This window comes from Nicotiana sylvestris, chromosome 11, assembly GCF_000393655.2.
Source record: "Nicotiana sylvestris chromosome 11, ASM39365v2, whole genome shotgun sequence".
NCBI classification, from domain to species: domain Eukaryota; kingdom Viridiplantae; phylum Streptophyta; class Magnoliopsida; order Solanales; family Solanaceae; genus Nicotiana; species Nicotiana sylvestris.
In genome coordinates this window covers 95,598,689-95,610,090 of record NC_091067.1, presented here as the reverse complement: position 1 = coordinate 95,610,090, position 11,402 = coordinate 95,598,689, and the positions used below count along the sequence as shown (strand labels likewise).

The 11,402-nt window shown below is 42.6% G+C and overlaps 1 protein-coding gene across 1 annotated transcript; it reads left to right on the top strand.

Annotated features, from left to right (window-relative positions):
• The first annotated feature begins 3,153 nt into the window (after positions 1-3,153).
• Positions 3,154-3,549, top strand: LOC138881354 (uncharacterized). Its single transcript, XM_070161579.1, has one exon. The coding sequence runs from the start codon at positions 3,154-3,156 to the stop codon at positions 3,547-3,549; it is 396 nt and encodes a 131-aa protein (XP_070017680.1).
• Positions 3,550-11,402: the final 7,853 nt, after the last annotated feature.

Genomic DNA, 11,402 nt, shown 5'->3' with positions numbered 1-11,402 from the left:
CCAGGCATTTTCACAATCCCTTGCACTATTGGCAGCGCCGATTTTGCCAAAGCATTATGTGATCTCGGGGCAAGTATCAACTTGATGCCCTACTTGGTGTTCAAAACTATGGGAATTGGGGAACCAAGACCCACATCCATGAGGTTCCAAATGGCAGATTAGACAATGAAGAGGCCTTTGGGTATTATTGATGATGTATTGGTCAGAGTTGACAAGTTCATCCTCCTAGCGGATTTTGTGATCCTAGATTGTGAAGTGGACTATGAGGTGACTATCATTTTGGGTAGACCTTTCCTTGCTACGGGGAAGGCTCTTGTTGATGTGGAAGCCGATGAGCTCACTTTCCAGGTGAGTGACGAAAAGGTGGTCTTCCATGTGTGCAAATCAATGAGGCAACCGAATAGTAATGAAGTTTGTTCATTTATGGATTTGGTGACCGACATGATAGTTGGTGATGCTAGTGCAACAATTAATGTTGAGGACAAATTGGAAGCCGTTTTGCTCAACCTAGATGATGATGAGGAGAGTGATGGCTATGTAGAATGTGTAAATACATTGCAAGGCATGAGGTCGTACACTTATGAGCCCCGAAAGTTATCTTTGGATCTTGAGAACCGGAAGACTCCTCCAACAAAGCCCTCAATCGAGGAGCCTCCTACCTTGGAGCTAAAGCCATTGCCCTGGCAACTCAGGTATGAATTCTTTGGCCCTTCTTCTACTTTACTAGTTATTCTTTCTTTGTGCTTAACTAACATACAGGTAGAGTCCACATTGGAGGTGCTACAAAGGAGGAAAAAAGCAATCGGTTGGACTTTGGCGGATATCCGGGCCATAAGTGCCGCCTTTTGCATGCACAAGATTATTTTGGAGGAGGGTGCCAAACCCTCTGTTGAACATCAAAGAAGATTGAATGAAGCAATGCAAGATGTGGTGAAGAAGGAGATAATCAAGTGGTTAGATGCCGGTGTTGTGTACCCCATTTCCGATAGCTTGTGGACCTCTCTAGTGCAATGTATCACAAAAAAGGGGGCATGATTGTGGTAACAAATGACAAGAATGAATTGATCCCAACAAGGACCGTTACCGGGTGGAGAGTGTGTATGGACTATAGGAAACTCAACAAGGTTACTTGGAAAGATCATTTCCCGCTTCCATTTCTTGACCAGATGCTTGATAGGTTGACATAACGTACTTTTTATTGCTTCCTTGATGGATACTCCGGCTATAATCAAATACTTATTGCTCCCGAGGACCAAGAGAAGACCACTTTCACATGTCCTTATGGTACTTTCTCATTTTCAAGGATGTTTTTTGGGTTGTGTAATACACCGACGAGTTTTTAACGGTGTATGATAGCTATTTTCACGGACATGGTGGAGAACATTCTTGAGGTCTTTGTGGATGATTTTTCTGTGGCTGGGAATTCATTTGAAGATTGTTTGAACAATTTGGATAGGGCATTGACTAGATGTGAAGAGACAAATTTGGTGTTGAATTGGGAGAAATGTCACTTTATGGTCGAGGAAGACATTGTCCTTGGACACAAAATTTCAAAGTATGGTGTTGAGGTTGATAAGGCAAATATTGAGGTGATCTACAAACTCCCTCCCTCTATATCCGTGAAGGGAGTGAGGAGCTTCTTGGGTCATGCGGGTTTTTATCGCCGATTCATCAAGTTCCAAGGTGGTAAACCCATTGTGTAAACTTTTGGAGAAGGATGCCAAGTTCTATTTCAATGAAGATTGTGTGAAGGCATTCGAGTTACTTAAGTTCAAGTTGACTACTACTCCTATTATCACCGCATCGAATTGGAGCTTGCCTTTTGAGATCATGTGTGATGCTAGTGATGTTACGGTTGGAACGGTGTTGGGGCAAAGAATCAACAAAATCTTCCATCCGGTCTATTATGCTAGCAAGACCATGAATGATGCCCAAGTCAACTACACAATAACCGAAAAGGAGCTACTTGCTATTGTTTTTGCCATGGAGAAGTTCTGGCCGTATTTGATGGGTACTAAAGTGATTGTTCACACTGACCATGCGACACTTCGGTATTTGATGAGCAAAAAAGATTTTAAAGCAAGGTTGATGCGCTGGGTGCTTCTTTTGCAAGATTTTGATCTAGAGATTCAAGACTACAAGGGTAGTGAGAATCAAGTGGCGGACCACTTATCCTGTTTGGAGGAGGAGGAGAGGCCACATGACGGCCTTGAGATCAATGATTCATTTCCCGACGAGCAACTCCTATCTATTTCAATAACTGAGATGCCATGTTTCGTCGATCTAGCCAATTATCTTGTGAGCGGAATTGTATAAAATGAGTTCTCTTCAAACCAAAGGAAGAAGATCAAATGGGATTACTTGGACTATTATTGGGATGAGCCGTATCTTTTCCAGATATGTACCGATAGTATGATTCGGCGATATGTGCCGGAAAAAGAGCAAATGGGAATTCTTGAAGCTTGCCACTCTTCACCGTATGGTGGTCACCATGGTGGAGCTAAAATGGCTACAAAGGTTTTGACTTGTGGATTCTATTGGCGTACCCTATACAAGGACGCTAGTGAGCCTTTCAAGCATTGTGATTAGAGTCAAAGGGCCAGTGGGATTTATAATAAGAATGAGATGCCACTTACCACCATTTCAGAGATTAATATCTATGATGTTTGAGGTATTGACTTTATGGGACCGTTCGTGAGCTCTTGTGGGAACACTTACATTTTGGTAGTTATGGTCTATGTGTCAAAATGGGGTGAATCCGTGGCTTTACACAACAATAAAGCTCGAAGTGTGGTGGCATTCTTGAAATAGAACATCTTCACAAGGTTTGGTACTCCGAGGGCCATTATTAGTGATGGGGGTTTGCATTTTTGCAACCGGGATTTTGATACCTTACTCACCAAGTATGGTGTCACTCATAAAGTCTTAACCCCCTACCATCCTCAAGTAAGCAGATAGGTTGAAGTCTCCAACTGGGACATCAAGAGTATTTTATTAAAGACTGTGAATGTCAACTGAATGGATTGGTTAAGAAAACTTGATGATGCTCTTTGGGCTTATAGGACGACCTACAAAATGCCGATTGGGATGTCTCCATATTGATTAGTGTTTGGGAAGTCGTGTCATCTTTCGATAGAACTTGAGCATAAGGCCATGTGGGCGTTGAAAAAGTTGAACCTTGAGTGGGATGTCACTGCAAACCTAAAAATGACACATTTGAATGAGCTTGATAAATTCCGATATCATGCCTACACAAGTTTGTCCCTTTACAAGGAGAATATGAAGTACCTCCATGACAAGTACATCCACAACAAGGAGTTCAAAGAATGTGATCTTGTGCTATTGTTCAATTCCCAATTAAGGATGTTTCCGGGCAAGTTGAAATCAAAATGGAAGGGGGCCTTTGAAGTAGTGAATGTAACCCCCTTTGGTGTTCTTGATTTGAAAAATAAGAATGATGAGGTTTTTAGATTCAATGGGAACGGGGTTAAACATTATCTTGGCAAAGTTGATGATGACCACATTGTGGTGGTTTTTCATTTCAAGTGATTGGTAATCTGTGTCGTGCCGCGATATTAAATGAGGCACTTTTTGGGAGGCAACCCATATCTTTTTCTTTATTTTATTTTCCTTCTTGTAGATAGGCTTGGTTTTGTGCTAACAAATTTTGAAGTGTATGCAGGAATAGGTGTGCGTTGCAGGGACTCTGCATGAAAAATTTGGCTAAGTGTCAAAGTGCATAGTCTCTGAAGTTGGGCTGTCAAAATTGCTCAAGGAATTGCGGCCACACACATTTTTGTATGGTCCGCACTAAGGCTACGGCCACCCTCATTTTTGTGTGGTCCGTAGCCAGCCGTCTCAAGGTCCGGTAAGGAGTGTGATCTGCATCAAAATTATGCGGCCGCACTCAGGTCAAAATTTGGGTTCCACGGGTATTAGTATAAATAGGGTTTTCCTTCTTTTTTTACACTTTTCGATCATCTGAGCCCTAAAGACTAAGCTTGCATAGTACCTCATTTCATCACCTACATTTTCATAATCGGTATGTTAATTTCTTCATTAGATTCTTCATTTTTTGTTTGCTTTTGTTCTTAGATTTAAGGTTACTTACATGCCTAACATTGTCAATGTTTAGTTGTTTTTGCTTAGAATCATGTGGGTAGCTTATTAATCATTAATTGAGGTCTGGGTAAGTAACTAATGATGTTTGATTGCTAAAACCATGACCATTTGAGAACAAAAATGAATGAACCCTAGGTCAGTGCCAGTAAAATTTGAATTTTGCGGTCGCACACATTTTTGTGCGGTCCGTAGTAGAGGCTATGCGGCTGCACACACTTTTGTGTGGTCCACAACCCTCAGAGTTAGGAAAATTTTGTGCTTGACTTGTGCAGTCACACTCAAAATTGTGCAGGCCGCAATGAACTTGTGTGGCCGCACTCATTTTTGTTTGGTCCGCAATGATGGAACTTTAGAGACCCCAGTAGTCTAAACCTGGGGCTCTACAACCGCACTCATTTTTGTGCGTTCGCAGTGGGCACTCTGTGGCCGCACTCATTTTTGTGCGGTCCGCAATGGGTAGTCTGCGGCTGCACTCACTTTTGTACGGACCGCACTGACCTTCTGAGAATGTTTTTTTGCAACTTCCAATCATGTTTATGCATACATTATGAGCTTCAATTGTAACCGATTTCTAGTTCTTATGTGTTGCAGACAGTGGTTCATTCATATAGTAGAGGAGATACACCACAAGGGAGGGAAGAGCCCTCCCGAAGCCGGGGTCGAGAAAAAGTAATCTACCTCTAGCAATACAAAAGACTATCGCAAGAAAGCAACAACCAATAGAACCCTTGACACCTCGGAGACCAGTGAGTATGTCCCATCCGGGGAAGCTTCTGAGGGTAACTCCGTGCAAGCACAACCGGAAGCCCAATCACAACAAGAAGCCCAATTACAACGATTCCCACGGAGATTTCATTTGGTCGATGAGTCTTCTTAACTTGCCAGCTCGTCTAAAGGTTCGGAAGAGGGCAGCCAAAACTTTGAGCCCTCTTCCTCACCTCCCCACTGCTCCAATAAACTTAGATGATGGTGATGTTCTATATGATGGGAGAGGGGGCGATACTGTAGTGCCAGGGTTGGAAAGATCAATGAGGCCGGAGATATGGGATGACATATTTGTTAGTGTCAATGCCTTTGCCAAGTTTAGGGAATGGTGGCCACAAAGGTCGTTCACACTTATGCGACAATTCTTAATGAAAGACTTGAACAAGCACAAACCCAATGTCCTTAGACAATTCCAAGAGCGGAAAGGTTAGAAATGATTCACCACCAGTATCCTAGATGCAAATGAGTACTTGGTCAAGGAATTCTACGCAAATGTTGCTCACATCAAGCATGGAACTAGGGTGACAAAAGTGCAGAATCTAAAAATCTGCTTTGACTCCTACGCACTGAATAAATATATGGGGTTTGAAGAAGTGGAGGTAGTGCAGTATTTGGAGAAGCTACCCATAGGTGATGCAGCTCGTCCGTGGTTGGCTGAGATTTTGGAAATCCTAGGGTCAACACCTCTGTGGCTCACAGCAGGGGTTCCAATTATCCGAGCCACCCTAAACTTTGAAGCAAAAGGGAGGCAAACGTTTGTGTGTAGCCGCATTGACCCATGCCTTAATAAAAACTGATAACTAGGGATTCTAGTCTATTTTATACTCCTTTTTGCTTGAGTTTTGGACTAAAAATGTATACGAGTAATCCCAAAATCTTACATGTTGTGCTTGTTTGCAGGGTTTGGTCAAAAAGGTGAAAAGTAGTCAAAACCAGCTCAAAAAGGAGTGAAACCTGCACAAGTACCAAGAACAAGTCAAGGAAGTGTTGTAGCATAAAATCTACTACAACCGCAACAAATCCACCACGGCCGCAGTCCATTTAGTGCGGTCCGCAGTGGAAGAGATCAAAGAGATGCAAGTTTGGAAGCTCAAGCATTGCGGTTCGCGGAGGATTTCTCACGACCGTAGTAGCCTCTTCGTGGTCGCAATCCATTTTATGCGGTCCACGGAGAGGGGATTTAGAGAGCTGGGAGTTTTGAAGATGGAAGCCATTGCGATCCGCGGTCCATTTTGTGTGGACCGTAGTGAAGCCATTGCGGCCGCGGTGCATTTTATGCGATCAGCAATGGTCAAATTCAGAGATTGATCAATGAAGCTAAAAAACCTCACCGCGGTCGCGGTGCATTTTCCGCTATCCGTGGTACCTCCGTCAAGGGTATTTTTGTCTAGAAAATTCAGCCTTGTATAAATAGTTCTTTTTCAGATTTTTAGGGTATCTTTATCTTAGCAAAGCACGTGAACGGTGGTTTTGTTCCATTTTGAGTAATTTGTAGCTAGTTTAACACTGAATCTTCAATATCTTAGTTTGTAATCATATTATATGGGTTTCTTCATCTAAATTTCTGATTTCTTCCATTATTATGAGTAGCTAGACCCATTAGTTAGGGTTGTGGCTCAACCCTAGTGTGGGTATTTGATGGGTCTTTTTTTTTAAGGCTTAGATGTTTATGGGTAGTTGATATTTGGACTGATTTGTATTTTCCATGTGGAATTAGTGGTTGCAAACACTAATTTATGCCTTTTAGACTTGGGCTCTTCTTGATAAAGAAAGCTTGAGTCTAGGAAAATTAGTACAACAAGGAATTGGGGTGTATTCAAGAGATTGATAGCCCCAATTAAAGGGTTAAACCTAGAGATAGTAATACCTGACTTAAGCCTATATTGCTTGCACAATTTTGACACTCAATTGGTCTTGAGAAAGTCAATTTGGGTAAAGTCACTCAAGTTACCGAGAGGTATAGAGTGAGTAGTTTCGTGCATTGGCTATATCGCAGTCCCCAACATAACAACTTTGCCTTAGGCTTTAGATCCCGTCAAGTATTCACCTAGGAGAAAGTCACTTCCCTAGTTCTTCTTTAACCATTTAGAAAACCTTACAAGTATTCATACTTAGTTTAATTTAGCATCTTATTAGCATAAAATTAGAAGTAAAAAACGAACAATTATGATTGGAAGTGTAACTAAGAGCACTACGCACTGCCAGTTTAGATAGGAATCCAAATCCCAAACAATCTAGCTCCCTGTGGATTCGATCCCGACCATCCCGGGTAAAAGCTGCATCGACCGCTCTTGCCACTTTGTAGTGGTGTAGGATTGGACCAGATCACGTTTTGGCATCGTTGTCGGGGAGCTAACGGTTTTGGCTATCTATCTAAATAGTTATGTGTATTGATTTTCTTTCCTTATGTGTTACTAATTTGTGAGTGTCGCAAATTCAAGTACAAAATGGCGGCAAACAACAACAATGCACCTCTTGGAGATCTTCCACCGGGGGAGAGAGTAGATGACAATATTGATGATGAGGTTCCTATAGTTTCTCAAGCTCAAAGGAGAGCCCGCCAGGCCAATGATAATGTTCCAGACCCTCCCCCGCCACCTCCAAGAGTGGCTCCTCGGGTGCTTCCAAACCAAGGATATGCTAGTGCAATTGTCCTACCCCGGATCCGGGCGGGCAATTTCCAAATTACAAATGTGATGTTGACTTTGTTGGAGTAGCGAGGGTATTTCACAGGTGCTCCCCATCAGAATGCTTACAAACATCTTAAGTGTTTCGTGGATACCTGTTGGGGGAGCAAGAAAACAAATGTGTCAGAGGATGCACTTCGGTTGAGATTATTCCCTTTTTCACTTAAGAGGGAAGGCTTTGGATTGGCTTGAAAGGCTTCCCTACCATTCCATCACTACTTGGGATGAATTGGCGGATAAATTCATTGCAAAGTTTTTCTCGCTGGGGCACATGGCAACTTTGAGGGATGAAATCTTAGCCTTCAAGCAGGAGCCGAATGAACCACTGCCTGAGATATGGGAGAGATATCGGAACATGGTAAAGGAATGCCCAAATAATGATATGACAGAGGCAGTGATACAACAGATATTCTACCGGGGTATTAACACAACAAATTAGTGCATAGTGAACCAACTCACCGGGGGAAATTTCATGAACACACCGTATGATGAGGCTAATGAAATATTGGATAAGATGGATGACACGTCCTCCGCTTGGCAAAGTAGAGAAAATATGCCACAAGGTGACCCCACGGTCATTCACTTGCACAAAGAGATTCATGATCATGGGTAGGCAATAGCAGAACCAACAACCACAATGAACCAGCTAGCAAAGGCACAATTACAGTAGGTTCAAACTCCACGACAAGTAAATGCTATGGAGGGTGTCAATATGCTAGTGAACAAAAGAAGACAAAGAGGCCAACAAAACCAAAGGAGTTCGGATCAATATGACCAAGATAATGATGGGTTCCAAGATGATGGGTATGATGAGCAGAATGAAGAAATGCAATACTTGAACAACTATCAAGGCCAAAGGGGCAATTCTTCCAACCAACAACAATGGATACCCCAAGGCAATTGGGGAAATCAACAACAAGGGAATAGTAATTGGGGGAACAACAACCAAAATACAAATTGGGGCAAACAAAACAATAATCAGAACAATCAGGGCAATTGGAGTGGCAACAACAACAACTGGGGTGGAAACAACAATCAGGGTGGTTGGAATAATGGCAACCAAGGAAATTAGGGGCAAGGCTTTCAAAGGCCCCCAATGTATCAACAACCGAACAATCCAACCCCATATCCATCCCAAGGTCCTAGTTCTTCTAATAATGAAATGGGGAGAATCGAAATGATGTTTGAACAGATGATGAAAAAGAATGTTGACTCGGATGCCCAGTTGGCTTCCCACAATACTTCAATAAAAAACATGGAGGTTCAATTAGGCCAAATCTCACAATCCTTGAATACTCACCCTAAGGGGGATCTACCTAGCGACACAGTAGTCAACCGAAGGGTGGGAACAATTCTAGGCATGTAATGGCGGTAACTGCAAGAAGTGGACGATGCGGTGATGTGAATGCCTCCAAACAAAAAGAAATTTTGAGTGATAAAGTTGAGTTGCAAGAGGATGAGATCCCCTTGGTGGTTGAGAATGTGATTGATGAAAACGTGAATGAGGAAGTGAGGATTGATATCCAAGATGCTGAGGTGTAAACTCAGAATGACGTGAACCCGTCTAGGGAACACGTAATAGACATGCCGGAAATGGTTGTGCCTAAAGCCAAGGCCCCTTTGCCAAGTCCACCTCCACCTTATCCTCAAAGGATTGTGAAACAGAAAAATGAGAATCAGTTTAAGAAATTTATTGACATGATAAAGAGCTTATCCATTAATGTGCCGTTGGTGGAGGCTCTAGAACAAATGCAGGGGTACGCCAAATTCATGAAAGACTTGGTGAAAAAGAAAAGATCCATGGATTGTGAAACTATCAAGATGACCCACCAAGTTAGTGCAATAGTACACTCGATGGCTCCAAAGCTAGAAGATCCCGGTGCTTTCACCATCCCTTGCACCATTGGGAGTGCAAACTTTGCAAAAGCTCTATGTGATTTGGGGGCAAGTATCAACTTGATGCCTTACTCCGTTTTCAAGACTTTGGGTATTGGACAACCTAGGGCTACTTCCATGAGGTTGCAAATGGCAGATAGAACTATGAAGAGGCCGCTTGGTATTGCAGATGATGTCCTTGTTCGGGTGGACAAGTTCATTTTGCCAGCTGATTTTGTGATCTTGGATTGTGAGGTAGATTATGAGGTTTTGATCATATCGGAAAGACCTTTCCTTACAACTAGAAAGGCCTTAGTTGATAAGGAAACAGGGAAACTCACCTTTCGGGCGGGTGATGAGAAAGTGGTCTTTAATGTGTGCAAGTCAATGAAGCATCCCAATAGTTCTGAAGTGTGCTCTTTTGTGGATCTTGTCACGACAGTAATAGTTGATGATACTAGTGCAATGATCAATGTGGAGGACCCTCTAGAGACGGTATTGTTGAATCTTGATGTAAATGAGGATAACGGCCGAATGGAGTGTGTCAATGGTTTACATGGAATGGGCTCTTACTCTTATGAGCCTAGAAAACTCTCTTTGGATCTTGAGAACATGAAGACTCTACCAACAAAGCCCTCAATCGAGGAACCTTCGGTGTTAGAGTTGAAGTCGTTGCCTCCACACCTCAGGTATGAATTCTTAGTCCCTAGTTCAACTTTGCCAGTTATTCTTTCCTCTTGTCTTACTAACATGCAGGTAGATGCCACATTGGCGGTGCTCCAAAAGCGGAAGAAGGCAATTGGATGGACCTTAGCTGATATTTGGGGGATAAGACCCGCCTTTTGTATGCATAAGATTATTCTTGAAGATGATGCAAAGCCCTCCTTGGAACATCAAAGGAGGTTGAATGAGGCAATGCAAGAAGTTTTAAAAAAGGAGGTGATCAAGTGGTTGGATGCCGGGGTTGTGTACCCCATCTCAATTAGCTCTTGGACTTTGCTGGTGCAATGTGTGCCGAAGAAGGGTGGTATGGCCGTGGTTACCATTGCGCAAAATGAGTTGATTCCTACTAGGACTATCACCGGGTGGATGGTGTGTATGGACTACCGCAAGTTGAATAAAGTGACTCGCAAGGAGCACTTTCCATTTCATTTTCTTGATTAGATGCTAGACAGACTTGCTAGGCGTGCCTTCTACTGTTTCTTGGATGGGTATTCTGGGTACAACCAAATTTTGTTGATCAGGAAGATTAGGAGAAGACCACCTTCACTTGTCCATATGGTACCTTTGCCTTTTTTAGGATGCCATTTGGGTTGTGTAATGCACCGGCTATATTTCAGCAGTGTATGATGGCCATATTTACCAACATGGTGGAGGACATTTTGGAGGTGTTTATGGATGACTTCAGTGTTGTGGGTGACTCGTTTAATGAATGTTTGAAAAATATTGATAGAGTGTTGGCCCGTTGTGAAGAAACCAACCTTGTGCTTAATTAAGAGAAATGACACTTCATGGTTGAGGAGGGCATAGTCCTTGGCCATAAAATTTCAAAGCACGGTATAGAGGTGGACAAAGCTAAAATATAAGTGATTTCAAGGCTCCCTCCCCCTACTTTAGTCAAGGGAGTTAGAAGTTTTCTTGGGCATGTAGGGTTCTACCGGAGATTCATCAAGGACTTTTCAAAAGTAGTTAATCCCTTGTGCAAGTTATCGAAAAAAGATGCGAAGTTCATGTTCAATGAGGGATGTATGTAAGCATTTGAACTTTTCAAGCACAAGTTGACTACCACTCCTATTATTACCGCACCCAATTGGAGCTTACCTTTTGAGCTCATGTGTGACACGAGTGATGTTGCGGTAGGGGCAGTTTTGGGTCAAAGAGTGAATAAAATGTTTCACCCGGTGTACTACGCGAGCAAGACAATGAATGATGCTCAAATGAACTACACGGTAA

Excerpts from the sequence above, each read along its gene's own strand:
- LOC138881354 (XM_070161579.1), top strand. The coding sequence starts at position 3,154 with ATGTGGGCGTTGAAAAAGTTGAACCTTGAGTGGGATGTCACTGCAAAC.